The 15,316-nt window shown below is 47.8% G+C and overlaps 1 protein-coding gene across 1 annotated transcript in view; it reads right to left on the bottom strand.

The window, feature by feature from the left end:
- The window catches only part of VWF (von Willebrand factor), a 241,098-nt gene that overhangs the window by 169,485 nt on the left and 56,297 nt on the right, over positions 1–15,316 (bottom strand). Inside the window, exons 10-14 of the mRNA XM_065410272.1 lie at positions 14,951–15,087; positions 12,458–12,596; positions 11,077–11,177; positions 6,734–6,929; positions 5,064–5,279 (exon numbers count right to left, since the gene is read on the bottom strand). Coding sequence (XP_065266344.1) covers positions 5,064–5,279; positions 6,734–6,929; positions 11,077–11,177; positions 12,458–12,596; positions 14,951–15,087 — 789 coding nt within the window. The remainder of the gene's footprint in view (positions 1–5,063; positions 5,280–6,733; positions 6,930–11,076; positions 11,178–12,457; positions 12,597–14,950; positions 15,088–15,316) is intronic.

The following is a 15,316-nucleotide window of genomic DNA, read 5'->3' as shown; positions in this document are numbered from 1 at the left end:
CCTTCCCCCAATCCCCCACCCCGCCTCTTCACGCTCCTGCTCCATCCCCACCCTGCCTCTTCCCTGCCTCTTCCCTGCTCCTCCCCCTCCCTCCCAGAGCTTGAATGCCACGAATCAGCTGTTTGCGGTGCTCCAGAAGTGCTGGGAGGGAGGGGGAGGAGTTGGTAAACGAGGGGCTGCCGGCGCGCAAGAGGCACGGGAGGAGGGGGACACAGGGGGGAGCTTGGTGCCGGTGGGTGCTCTGCACCCCCACTAACTTTTTCCCGTGGGTGCTCCAGCCCCAGAGCACCCATCCACAGAGTCCGTGCCTATGACCGGGACAGCAGGTAAGAGTGGGTCAGTTCCTGCACACCCAGAGTGCGCTGCAGTCTCCTTATTAGGCAGAAGACAGGGGCCATATTCATTTTGTGTTGCTAAGAGCAAGTCGGGCATAGGGGCACCAGTTTAATAATACGGCGTAGCATAGGCGCCGACTCCGTGGGTGCTCCAGGGCCGGAGCACCGACGGGGAAAAATTGGTGGGTGCTCTGCACCCACCGGCAGCTCCCCGCTCCACCCCCCCCCCGCCCCAGCTCACCTCCACCTTGCCTCCACCTCCTCCTCTGAGCGTGCCGCCGTGTCCTGCTTCTCCCCCTCCCTCCCTTCCTCCCAGCGCTTGCGCCGCAAAACAGCTGTTTTGCACGGCAAGCCTAGGAGGGAGGGGGGAGGAAGGGGAACGCGGCGTGCTTGGGGGAGGAAGCAGGGCTGGGGTGGGGATTTGGGGAGGGGTCCAATAGGGGCACCGGGGGCAGAGTTAGGGCGGGAATTTTGGGGCAGGGGTGGAGTCGGGGCGGGGCTGGGGGTGCGAGCACCCACCGGCGCAGAAAAAAGTTGGTGCCTGTGCTGCGTTGGGGCCCATAAATCCTAAGGACATCCCTAGCTCTATCCCGTAGCCCCAGCCAAGCCAGCTAGCCCAGGTTTAAAACACCAGCAAACTCATGTGAGAGGATTTTGTGTGTGGACAGGACGTGGGTAAGGGTAACACCTGAGTAAGAGCCTGGGTTAACTCTGCAGTGCAGACATATTCTCTCACACAGAAATCCTCTCACATAAGTCATGCAACATGGACACTACTGCAGCAAATCTACAGGGCAGGAGGTGGGTTGGTCAATGGGTCCCTGAAATCTGCTCGAGAGCCCTGAAGGAGCACTTGGCGACTCATTGGCTGATATACCTCCTCCTTGTAGGGTAGATGTGGTACACAGGGGATGCAAACCCCCATGGTGGACTCCATCCTCCTACACACCCCCATGCAGCACAACTAGTTCTGCTGCTTATCAGGTCTCTTGCATCCACAGAGGGCTATAGGGCCTGGATTTCCCTCTTAGATAAATGAATTAGAATGAAGCCAGAAGCATTTTCAATACCTGTATGTTGGATTTGTACGACAGCCTATCATGCTGCATTTAACAGCCAGAAATGCCATGGTACATTAGCAGTATAGTAATCTACTGCTGCCACTGTATCGCTTTAGGTTAGACATAGCCTAACCCCTTTAGACACTTCTGAAAATCCCACCCTATATATCTGTACAGTGTGTAGCACAAAGAGGCCACAGTCTACCTGCCACTATTGAACTTCAGATAAAGCAAACTGCTTCTGTCAAGTAATTTGCCTGTGAACCTGTATCTCAGCCAGAGAGCAGGGGAGCAGCCACCAGTTCAATACATCGGGCCGTCAGCACAAATTATGCAAACAGCATATTCAAGTCTCAAGCCCATTAAAGGAATGATTGTTCTCCTTCGTGTGACAGGAGATGTCTGGAGCATCAGAATTATCTAATGGGGTCTGATGGATCTGCAGTCAGAGAAATCTGCGCTTGGTGCAGGCACTAAGTGCTCTGTAATGTACAGAGAAGAGGAAGCAGTGCTACACTATTAAAGATTAATTGTGAAAACTGACTTGTTCAATTACAGCAAGAACGATGGTGCATTATCGCTGCTCTCGCTTTCAGCCTCCAGATCGGTGCGTTCTTTTTAAAAGGATTTTTATTGAATTACTGTTCCACTCTCTGAACATTTACATAAATTAGGTCAATATTATGAAACCATACAGCCATTTAACAGAATCCAGTCTTGTTCTTTCTCTCTCAGTAAATATTATCCAGCCTCCAACAGTTGGAATCACTGAACTTCACTGGTCGAGATTGTATCAGCTGAAACGCCAGTGACCTCTCACTGAGTTCTACAGTAACAGTTTTTCAAATGGCTGCCCCACCCAGCTACTGTTTGGGAAGGAATAATGGAACTGGGTTGAAGTGCAGCCAACCATAAGGGCTTTTCCCCAAAACCCCTGATTGGCTACTGTCCTTAAGAGTAGAGCTGTTTGGGGAAAAGAAGAAAAGTCTTTCGCAAACATTTATGGAGAAAGTTATTTCTATTTTGTATCAAAATTTCATTTCAATGGAAATTTTCCAACCAGCTCTGCCTAATAATGAGATGAGAAAAAGGGAGATTGTTTTTTCTGTTCCAGCCTCTTGCCAGATTCTTCACACACACACTCTTGGTCCGTGCATAATCATCCTACTATTTTTGTCACCCCATCATCAATCTCTACCCCCACCCCCCGGGTCTATTTGTGTGTTTCAGCCACCTGTTTTGCCTGGCCTTTTAGATTGTAAACTCTGTGGGACAGGGGCTGCCATTTATTATGAGTGGGGTTTTCAAACAATCCTAAGGAGAATTCAGCCTTCGGATCCCACTGGCTTTCACTGGAAGTTAGGCATTTAAGAGCTGGTGTAGTTTAGAAAATTAGATCAACCCAGCTACGTCACTCAGGGCAGGGGTGTGAAAAATCCACGCCCCCGAGCAGCATAATTAAACCGACCTAAATCCCTGTGTACACAGCACTAGGTTGACAGAAGAATTCTTCCAATTGATCTAGTGACCGCCTCTCTGGGAGATGGATTTACTACAGTGACGAGTGAATCCCTCCCGTCCAGGGCCGGTGGAAGGATGTTTCGCGCCCTAGGCGAAACTTCCACCTTGCGCCCTCCCCCCCCCCCCCCCCCCCGTCCTCGAGCCCTGCCCTGAGGCGCCCTCCCCCCCGCGGCAGCTCCCCCCCTCCACCCTGAGGCGCCCCCACCGCGGCAGCTCCCCAACCGCCACCCTGAGGCACCCCCCCTGCCCCAGCTCACCCCTGCCCCGCCTCCTCCCCGAGCACGCCGTCACTGCTTCACTTCTCCCACCTCCCAGGCTTGCGGCGCCAATCAGCTTAGGCACCGCAAGCCTGGGAGGCGGGAGAAGTGAAGCAGCCACGGCGTGCTCGGGGAGGAGGCAGGGCAGGGGTGAGATGGGGCGGGGAGTTCCCCTGCGTGCCGCCCCTCCTCCCCCCTTGCTGCAGGTGGCCCTCCCCGCTTTCACTGGAAGTTAGGCATTTAAGAGCTGGTGTAGTTTAGAAAATTAGATCAACCCAGCTACGTCACTCAGGGCAGGGGTGTGAAAAATCCACGCCCCCGAGCAGCATAATTAAACCGACCTAAATCCCTGTGTACACAGCACTAGGTTGACAGAAGAATTCTTCCAATTGATCTAGTGACCGCCTCTCTGGGAGATGGATTTACTACAGTGACGAGTGAATCCCTCCCGTCCAGGGCCGGTGGAAGGATGTTTCGCGCCCTAGGCGAAACTTCCACCTTGCGCCCTCCCCCCCCCCCCCCCCGTCCTCGAGCCCTGCCCTGAGGCGCCCTCCCCCCCGCGGCAGCTCCCCCCCTCCACCCTGAGGCGCCCCCACCGCGGCAGCTCCCCAACCGCCACCCTGAGGCACCCCCCCTGCCCCAGCTCACCCCTGCCCCGCCTCCTCCCCGAGCACGCCGTCACTGCTTCACTTCTCCCACCTCCCAGGCTTGCGGCGCCAATCAGCTTAGGCACCGCAAGCCTGGGAGGCGGGAGAAGTGAAGCAGCCACGGCGTGCTCGGGGAGGAGGCAGGGCAGGGGTGAGATGGGGCGGGGAGTTCCCCTGCGTGCCGCCCCTCCTCCCCCCTTGCTGCAGGTGGCCCTCCCCGCGCTCCACTGCCCCAGCTCCCTCCGCCTAAATGCCGGCGGCGACTGGGGCAGCCAAAGATCCGGCCGCCGCGGTCGCTGCCGAAGAAAATGGCGCCCCCCAAATCCTAGTGCCCTAGGCGACCGCCTAGGTCGCCTAAATGGTTGCACCGGCCCTGCTCCCATCGCTGTAGTAAGTGTCTATACTGAAGCGCAGCAGTGGCGCAGCTGCACTGCTGCCCCTGTATTGCTTTAAGTGTAGATATGGCCTAATTCCTTTAGACACCTCTGAAAATCCCACCCTCTATATCTGTACAGTGTGTAGCACAGTGGAGACACAGCCTGCTGGAGGGACTCTGTGCACTACTTGAACAATGATAAATCATCATTGTCTTGTCACAGATGTCTCAGCCTCAGGGTCATATTAGAATTAACAGTGGAGACAAAAAGGCCTAAACATGACAGCAAAATAGTACTCACATATCGGAAAAATGGTGCAGACATAATAAGAACTGGCTTGTACCTTTCCCTTGGAACCTGAACTAAACAGTCTGCTAGGTTTCTCCTAGGGCCAGAGATCTGATTCTGTGGTTAATACTCACAACTCCTTTGGAAGACAAAGGAGTTGAGGCGGTCAGTGCCTCCCAGGATTGGGTCCCAGATAGGAAGTGTCAAAATACAATGAAAGAACCTGTTACCATAAACTTCATGAGAGACTTTGGATACTGCCAGCCCAAGATATTCAGAACATTTTCAGATAGGCAGCCAAAGTTAGTAGGGAAGTTATCTGAACCAAGCCACCAAATCAGCTGAGGTTTGCTCAATGGGAGCTATTTTTGCCTGATGCTGAGCACCTTTTGTGAACAACTGAGCACCCTCGACTCTTAATGGAGTGCAAGACAATTGAGCGTGTTACACATGTCCTGGAGGAGACACTCAGCACCTTGCAGAAATCAGGTCCCTTAACTCCCTCTGGCTCACTGACCTTGCCAAAGGACACCATAGAGTCAATGCAAGAAAGTAGTTCTTTGCAGCATTCACTTACAGCAGAAGTCCGGTTCCCGCCACTCAATCAGAACGCCTTTCCTAGCACATGCAGTGGCATAGGTAGAAACAGCAGCACACAAGCAATCCTTGCCATCAGAACAGGAGCAAACGTCATAGCGGCAGTTCTTCAGGTATGGAGAAGGGCTAACTTCATGGTGGCAAGGCTCAAATATGGACGACATCAGAACTGAGCAGGAATCTTCAGCATACTTGGCTAAAATGAGAAAAATATTATTCAGACACTGTACACTAAAAGAGAAGCGACTGTAAGTGCTGGCTTATTTCCTATTAAATCATAACAGCCCTTAATTAGCAAAATAAACATAGGAAAACCTCCATTTTCTGTTCTGTTATCACAGGCAGAACTGGTAGCGCCACCTGTAACTAAGTTTGCCTGGCACTTCCTATCATAAGACCGGTTTTCAGCTGCTTATAACTATGCCAGACTTAAACTGTTCAGGCTGAATTTTTTCATGTGCCATCCCCTCTCAGCTTGTGTGTGTGACTGGGCTGTGCATGTGCCATCACAGAGCAACTGAACATGCACCATCATGGGGTTGCAGGGGCTGAGAGCAGAACTTCCCGTACAATTAGTCTTTCTGGACACCAGGGGCACCAGAATTGAGAGCCAAAAGACTGTCTCTCCTGTGCTCTCAGTCCTTCCCCCTGCTGCAGCCCAGGCACTATGGAGGAGGAGGAGGCAGCAGCTGCAATACTGGAATGTGTGTGTGTGGGGGGGGGAAGAGATGGAGTGGGCAACAGGGTTGCAGGAGCCTGAGGGAGAAAGGGTCAGGACTTGGGGGTGGAACAGAGCCAGGAGCCAGTGGGGAAGCAGGGAGGATAGGCATAGAAGCGGAGGGAAGGGAAGCAGGTATCAGGAGATGAGGGAGTGTATAGGAGGAAAGAAGGAGCCTGGGTGACATAGGTGGATAGGGGCAGAGAGGGAGCAGTCAGAAGCTGGGGCAAACAGGAGCAGAGGGGGGCAGAGACAGGCTAGGGGAATGGGGCAGAAGGATCTACAACCACTGGAGCACACTCCCCATCAGAACCGGGAATTGAACCTAGGAGTCCTGAGTCTCTATATTTCCCTTCTGTCAGCAAATAGCTGTGAAACCCTCTTGCAAAGTGTCTTTCATCCCCCTCTTGTGACTGATCCACATAAAGCATAATAGCCTACTACTTCTACAAATTAGCTCAAGTCTGTGCTGTAAATCTAATGGTCCAAACCCTCTCAATGACCGAAGTTTGGCATCAATATGGTTCCATATGATGGAATTTCTGGAGTTTCATGATGCTTTTTTTTTCCAGTTTGTTTGTTTAAATTAGAAAATTAAGTTAAAAAACTACATTAAAAAGAACATTATTAAGGTTACAGAGTCAAGCTCTCTGAAGTTAGGAAAAGCCAGAAGTCAGGTTTCCCATGTAACCTGAATTTAGCCTCCTTATGTGTACACAGTATGATACAGTTTTTAATTACATGAGCACATAGTATTTTTTTCCCACAGGACCCCTGCCTCATTAAGTGCACGGAATGAAAGGTGGGTTTTTTTATTTTACAGACGCTATCATGAGCCTGTTGCCAGAACAAAACAGTTGCACTTTTATGGGAAGGAAGATCACATGTTGTTACACTGTACCAGATGTTATGTGGAGGCCAGGTTTCAGTACCTAAGCGAGGGTTGAGACTACAGGGGTCGCTGTCTTGTTTTAACAAGTCTTGGCAATCTCCATTGAGCTTCCAGGCATTTCCAAAATCTTCCACAAGGGCTTCCACGAGACCAGAAGGTGTCAGAAAGTCGTCCCCTTCATTGCCATTGAAGTTTCCACACAGACCACAGATTCTGTCAGTGTACATTGGGGAGAGCTCACAGAAACAAGGGTAGAATGGTTATTCTTCAATATTACTCCACAGTTTCATGGCAGTGCTTTTAATGGACTATGTAAATTCCTCAAATATACATTAAAGGGGCACCATCAACTTAAAAATCAAACAGTTTTTAAATACTTTTTTTAACAAGTAGTAAAAATGTACAAGTAGTAACTTTTTTTAACCAATTGAATTATTTTTACTTAAGTAGAGAAAAATTTTTTTGTTTTTTCCCCCCAATGTATTTACTTTGTGCATTTAACTGCACTTAATGTCTAGTCGCTTTCACCGTTTTCCTTGGGTAGTTTATTTCCCCTGTCTGTGTTGCTCTTTATGACAGCAACAGTGGAGAGGAAAAGGATTTTTAAATATCGGAGAATGATTGTAATATCACAAAAAAATGGCGGGAGGACAGAGGGGCAGGTCAATAGGAATTGCCAGTGGCCATCAACATCCAGAAGAATGTGGTCTCTAAATGAATATTACAAACAATGTTTGGGGGCTGGCCCAATGGCCAGTGGTACAGTAGCTCCCTGTATCCATAGACTAGACTGCTGCCCCTGTACCTCAGCTTTACGGGGTAAGCAGTGATACAGAGGCAGGCTGAAAAGTGGAGTATCTTTCACAGTTATTCCTCTGGCTAATAAAAGATCATTGGTGAAGGGCTCCAAAGGGAAGCCAGTCCTGTTCTCACTGACAACAGCAGCAGGTGAGGGGTACGCAGAAAAAATGAAGTCAGAAAGCCCCAAAGAAAGTGAATTTCTAACATTTCTGTAACTAAGGACACCATTATTCTTCAAACACAGAGAGACTCATGTTCATCCGAAGTTCTATATATGTTTTGGAAACTGCAGGCCTTGCCTGAAGGGGTCAAATCACAAGCTTTCAGAGGTCACCAGAGAATGAATGCAGCAGGCAAATCCAAACACTGTAACTTTTACCAGAAGTGTTTGCACAAGTCAGTGGGAGTGGATCACTTCCCCCAATTGTCAGAAATGTTTGGCAATAGGTCAGTCCATTTACACCGTAAATTAGTGCTCCAAAGGCAACAATAATGCTGACTTAGGTACATAAATGGGAAGGAATTCATAGCAGAACATAATAAAAAAAGACAATGGGAGAAACAGCTAAGTCAGTAATTAGCAACAGTTATTGCTGTTATGATAAAGGGGTTGAAGTAGAAAATTAGACTTTTTAACAGCTAGGCAAGGAGATGGTCAGGATGTAAGGGTCTGAGACCTGGCAGAAGAGACCACTGATGCAGAGAAAAGCCGGAAATCCTGAGAGGTGCCAATGGATTGAACTGAATTATCCTCAACCCTAAAACAAACACTAGGTATTTTGGTATTATACATCTAGACTAGACCAAAACACAAATTGCTGAATCCATATTCTTAAACCCTTCCAGAGCTTTCCCTCCTGTTACAGTGTTTTTTCAATTGCTGAAGCTGTGATGAACCTTTACCTTGAACTAGAATATTAAGCCCACTTTTTGTGCTACTATGCAACATTTATTCAGAATCCGCGATAGCAAAGCTGGATACAACTCTGTGCTAGTTTTACGATATGAGCTTCATGATGGTTCCGAGACAGAACCATACTGGGTAGAGTGGAAGGCAAGGAAAAAGAATAAAGCCAGAGCAAGGGTATAGATGCACTATGCTCATGCTGTGAAAGAGCAGATAAAGGGTTCAGTTATGGAGCTCTTACACTGGTGAGCTCTTATTCACACAGTTATTCCTGTTGACAACAATGGACCTGCTCACCTGAGGAAGTGCTCACCAATGCAAGAAAAGGATGTGCAATCATCAGGCCCATAACGGTGGTGCAGGGGAGCATGGTTAGGACCTGCAGTCAGTACATCTGTTCTACCCTTGTAGCCCGCTCACCTCCAGTGGGCAGCTGAAGGCCAATGTGCAAGGGAGCAGTGCCACAGAAACCCCCGCACCCCCGTTCTGCCTCATCATGTCCCCGGGAGGATTGAAGAGCTGTGGTCAGCACTGACTAGCCTTCACCAGTGGTCCTCAAGATGTAACAATCACACAAGGACAGCCTCCTGCATGTGCGTACAGGGTGGTATGATGGGGTTCCCTGGGCTCTCTCCCCATCTTAATCTCCAGGGAAAGGTGGCCATATTTTTGGCCCTTAGAATTAGAGCCCCGTGGGGCACTAGTGTAGAGCCCTGCAGCGGGACTGAGATCCCATGGGTCTTGCAGGACCCGCTGCCATAATAGCAAGATCGGGGAGGAGTGGGATTAAAGAATAGTCCCACACAGGGCTCTACCTTAGAATAAGCACAATATACTGTCCAAGTGTGTACTCTTCATACATAAAGAGATTATAAAGCCAGAAAAGACCACTATGATCATCTAGTCTGACCTCCAGTATAGCACAGGCCACAGAATTTCCCTGAATTAATTCTTGTTTGAACTAGAGCATATCTTTTAGAAAAACATCCAATCTTGATTTTAAAATTTCCAGTGATGGAGAATCCACCACAGCTCTTGCTAAATTGTTCTAATGGTTAATTACTCTCATTGTAAAAAACATGCACCTTATTTGAAGTCTGGATTTGTCTAGCTTCAACTCCTACCATCTTGTTATATGTTTGTCCGCTAGACTGATGAGTCCATTATTAAATATTTGTTCCCCATCTAGGTACTTATAGACTGTAATCAAGTCACCCCTTAACCTTCTCTTTGATGAGCTAAATAGAGTCTCTCACTATGAGGCATGTTTTCCAGTCCTTGATTCATTCTTGTGACTCTTCGCTGAACCTCTCCAATTTATCAACATCCTTCTTGAACTGTGGACACCAGAACAGGACACAGTATTCTAATAGCAGTCACACCAGTTTCAAATACAGAGGTAATATAACCTCCCTATTCCTACTGAAGATTCCCATTTATGTATACAAGCACATTAGCCCTTTTTAGCCTCAGCATCTCACAGTGGGAGCTCACGTTCAGCAGATTATACACCACAATACCCCAAATCTTTTTTCAGAGTCACTGCTTCCAGGATAGAGTCTCCAATCCTGTAGGTATGGCCTATATTCTTTGTCCTAGTTGCATACATTTATATTTAGCCATTTTTAAATGCATACTGTTTGCTTGCACCCATCTTAACAAGCAAACCAGATCACTTTTTATCAGTGAATAGCCTGCCCTCTTTATTATTTACCACTCCTCCAATCTTTGTATCATCTGCAAAGTTTATCTAATTTCATGTTTTCTTCCTGGCCACTGATAAAAACGTTAAATAGCGTGGGGCCAACAACAGATCCTCGCAGGACCCCACTTGAAACACAAGCACCTCACTGATGATTCCCTATTTACAATTACATGTTGAGACCTATCTGTTAGCTCATTTTGATCCATTTAATGTGTGCCATGTTGAACTTGTATCATCCTAGTTTCTTAATCCATATGTCATGTGGCATCGAGTCAAACATCTTAAAGACGTCTAAGTATATTACATCAACACTATTATCAATCACACTTCACCATTGTGCTTATGAAGCAGAATCTTGAGAAATTCAATCAATCTAGTACAAACTATAAAAGCGTCTTTGCTGGGAATATAAAAGGATTTATTATAAGATTACTGATTAGCCTTATTTTTTGTTGGACGCAAAAAGCTATTATTGACAATCAGTTGCCCTATGCTCCACAATACAAACTTCTCTCTTTACGTTGACCTGGAATGACCATAAATATTATTCTTAGTAGGAGCAGCATGCTGTATATCCTGTGCAATTTATTATTTTTTTCCCTTGAACATATGAATGATTGTATCCTATGGGCCAAATTCATCTCTCATTTTCACCTATGCAATCCTATTGACTTCAGTGGGGATAGACAAGAGTAAATGAAATCAAAATCTGGCCCATAGGGGTCTGTTGTAATGAAAGCAAAGCTATTCACGGTTAATGGCTACTGTTAGTGCACAGAAAAGAAAGAGAAAAAACCCCAAGCTGTTTCTGCGATGCAAATGTTTGTTTCTAGAAAACAAAGGGATCAGTATATTGCTCTGAAGGCTGAGAGAGAGAATGGAATTTCTAGCATGCAACACAAGCAATTTCTCACATCAGACAAGAAAGTCTTTGTGTATGTTTGGGTGGGGTGAGAGGAGAAAAAACTACCTTCACCAGAAGTTTACCACGACCATCCCAGTCAATCTGTAAATCTTCCCCATAGGTGAGGCGAACTGAAGACATCATAATGCGCTGGATACGGAGGGCACCTCAAAAACACATCGGACAAGTTTCAGACAAGAAAGGATGCATTCTGTCATCAGCAAGGAGGATACAATGTCCTCATCACCCATCAGCCCGTGAGATGGATCTAAGCAGATACACTTAAGGTTTGTCTACACTATTTTCTTTACACAAATGTAGTGGAAATGATGCAAACCCCTAGTATAGACATATGGATTTGTACCATTTGATTTACCCCAGATACAAACCCAGTACCAACGGGGGCACAAAGACAGTGCTAGTGTAGCACAGCTGCTTACTGGTCCTAGGCTTCCCGAAAGGTGCAGAGATGGGCCAGGTGTAGAATATCACCCGCTCCCATGATACAGGCCAATGGAGTTGGCACCACACCGCAGGGGAGGTGGAGACTGCACAATGACAAAGTGGGACACACCAACCATGGTCCCCTGGTTGCTGTGCATCACTTTGACACTCCACAGGTATTGCATCCCCTGGTCTGGTGCATCTCTGCACTTCTCCTTAGCATGATCTGGGCCTCACAGGCCCCAAAAGCCCCAAAAGAAACACATGTGAGCATTATCCAGAGTTATTGGTGAAATCACTGCAGTCCTCTTCTAAAATGTCAAGTTTTGGGGTGGATAAAATGGATACTTGACATTGGTTTTGAATGTCATGGGCTAGATCCTCAAATAGTCAACAGCAGCATAACCCCACCAGCTTCAATGGAGCAGGGCCAATTTACACCAACTGGGGACCGGGGCACATGTCCAAGAGAACCCGGCAAGATGTAAATTCAATAAAAGGTGATGGTAACTGTATAAAATGTGACTCAGAGTTGGGAATAGAAAACACTTTTTGAGCTAGGCTAAAGCCTGCCTGATAAAGTTGAGAAGGGAGACACCTTCGGGTATGTCTATACTGCACACTAAACCTGGGTCTATGGACCCCAGCCTTGTGGACTCAGTGTTTCCAAGCCCATGCTTGAGTGTCTACACTGCATTGTAAACCTGGGTTTAGAATTGCTGGATGCTGGTCTCACAGCTGTGCTGACATGTCCATACTGTGCTACGCAGACCTTCTTGACCTGTGTCCACAGTAAAAATGACAGGGCCTGGACCCGAGTCCCAGTGTCTCTGACCCACCCCAGCAGCATCCTAGGATTGGGTCCTCAGTGCTTGCTGACTGGGGCAGACTGATTCTGTGTGGACAGAAGGGGGCTTGGGCTCAAACCTGAAGTAAAGCCTGGGCTCAGTGTGCAATGTAGACAGTAATGTGTGGTCTGAATTGTTACGGGCCACAAACATACCTTGTGTCAAAGGAATCTGTACATCCTGCCCATTCAGAGAGATGACGCCCCCATGCTTCATTTTGATGATGCTGTTCTCCATGTCCTGGATTCGGACAGAGGCCGAGCGGGTGCACACTGCATCAAGATCATCGGCACACTAAAAAGAAGCCAACATTTCCTATGACTGTTAGGATTTCACTTTATCAATGACTCAGCTCCTCCAGCACGCTGGGCCAGAAGCCCTCCTGTGGCTGTAATTTTAGTGTCACATCTGTCGCCCATGGAGCTGGCTTTAGTATTTATTTTATTTAGCAGTAATGCAAGGAACCTATAGGCCTGTAACCTGTAACACACTGGCTACAGCAGTTAGCATAAGGCATGCGGCCTATGAACGTTGGCACATATAAATGGCCCAATGGTCACCTCTAAGTTTTGGGGAACTGGGAGTAGAGTGTTTAAGGGGGAAGTTTGTAAATAATGACACCAGGAAACCACAGGAATATGAGTCAACACTAGCTCTTGGATATTTTAGGATAGGAACAACTGCAGATATCTGGTCACAAGAGTGCCATAGCAACAAATTGACATATATGATAATAAGATGAGATCATTACTATCCTAACCTATAGGAGAAGGGCACCCGAACAGTAGTAGGGTGAGGGAATACAAATAAGAAGGGAGAAATCCCTAGTGAATATACATGAGGCATAGGGACGTCAGCGTAACATGTTAGAAAAGTTGTAGCCCAGCCTGTGTGCAGGAGGAGAGAGAGGTTACAGGATGCTGGTCACTGGTGATGATGAGGAAGGTGATAGTGATGAGGAAGATAATGGATAACATTTCATGTTGTTCTGCCAGGGATGTGAGATGCACATTCTGTATTACTTCTAGCTACCTTGCTGGGTTAGAGTGTCTGTGACTTTGCTGCATGCATTAATAAAACTGTTACAAACACAGAAAGGTTCGTAAAGTGTGAGTGTTGCAACTGTGCACACCAGGGTTCCCAATCGAACAGTAATTTTAATAATACTGGGCCTGAGCTTGGGACAAGAAGCTGTCAAACCACAGAGGGGTAACTGGAAATTCTTATGTACTCAGTGTAATTAATACACAATCTATAGATCAGGCTACTCTAGGGCAGTGTCTGTTCTCAGGGCCCTGGAAAAGGAGCTATGGGACCATGACAGCAGGCCCCCTGGAATGCAGGCTGCACTGTGTGATGAGAGAGCCTCTCCTCTTGACTGCTCTGTCTGGTGTGATGATGAGACACGTCACAAGTCTGTTCAAATGGGGAACTAGAGGCGCGCAGCTCTCACTTTCATCATTTCGGGCGCTGATGTCACTAGTTACGAAGCTGTGGGTAGAACATTCTGCAGACAGGAAATGGTGACTCACTAGCTCCCGTCTTCCCTCATCAGTTTCGAAAGAACAGTTTCAGTGGAAACCAGTTATGCCAGTTCCACACGCACAGCTCTGATCTCAGATCTGTTATGTAATAGGCACAAACGTAATAGTCACTGGCGCTGAAGGGGGTTGTGGGTGGGGATGGGCAAAACCCATTTCCCTAAAGCAAGTGAGCTTTCTGCTCACCTTCTCTCTGGGGCCTCTTAACCATCCCTAACCTGTCCCTGCTGCCTTGGAAAAGTTTCCCCATCTCTGCCCTGTCACTGTGCTCTTCATGCTGCTTCTGCTGCCTGCCTGCCTCCCTCCCTCCCTCCACCTGCCCTGGTGCCTTCCTCTCTCCTTCCAAAACCTCTGCACTCCCACCACTGCGGCCCTTTCTCTCTATCCTACCTCTCTGCCCTCCCTCAATATTATGCCCTCACTCCTCCCTCTGCAAACTTCCTTACCTTCCCCACCCTCCTTCCCACTCCCTCAGTTCTCTCACTTACTCCCATACCCATTTTACTCCCCCTTCTGCAAATCTCCCTGAGGAAACTCTGCTGGTGTCCTTCCTGTCCCAATATGCTCTGGCACCCTTCCTATTTCTCTCTGGCTATCTCCCCTTCCTGCCCTGCAACTGGGTCCTTGCCATTCTCTCTGTGGCAGAGGGTGCAGGAAACAAGTTGAGAGGGGCTGACATACTAGGGAGTAATGCAACTTATTAGCCAATGCATCCCTGTGAGAAAAAACTCCAGATACTATTAAGATAACAATGCTACTACATGTCCCATAGCTTCTGCCCAGGGCAATTACCCAGCGAGCAGCACAAACAGTTCAGTGTATGAGGCACACCCTCCTCTGCCTCTTGTATTTATATGCTAACTTGGCAAAACTCCAGAGACACAATGCAGTCGCACTGTGAATGTGAATTTACAGCCCGGGGTTAAAGGAGTGGCAGCAAGAAGAGGCAAAACATATGTTAATTCAGAAGAGAGATTCTAGCTAATTGTATAGAAAAATGCCATTTATGTGCACAGGAAGCTCTAGTCATCAACTCACACACACCCCTCACGCCCCCCCCCCCCCCCACACACACACTCCTCCCACACACACATAAGGTGCTGTTACCTGGACCGTCTCTATGATGACAGAAAAGGAGTTCTCCTCACAGTCTTTGGCAAATAAGTATTGACAAATCCCGCTGAAGGTGAAATGCTTGTTGTCAAAACTTTTGAAATGGGATTGGCCAGTGACAGAGCATTCTCCTGAAAAATACCAAGGGAAAACAGTCAGATTATTGAACAAATTCCTGCTTTTTGTGAGACAGACAGAGGCGGGGGGAGCAGAGCAGGCCCTGCCAGGCTTGCCAGGCTCACAGCTCCTAAAGGCTGGATAGTGGTGGCCGCGTGGCTCATCCCACTGATTATTCCTGGAAGTTATTGCCATTAGAAATGAGGACTCCAGCCAAAGTTAGAAAGACCATACTGCGAGGTT

The sequence above is a fragment of the Emys orbicularis genome, chromosome 1 (genome assembly GCF_028017835.1).
Source record: "Emys orbicularis isolate rEmyOrb1 chromosome 1, rEmyOrb1.hap1, whole genome shotgun sequence".
Taxonomy (NCBI): domain Eukaryota; kingdom Metazoa; phylum Chordata; order Testudines; family Emydidae; genus Emys; species Emys orbicularis.
The sequence above is the reverse complement of the archived record's forward strand: the minus strand, read 5'-3'. Positions and strand labels throughout refer to the sequence as shown.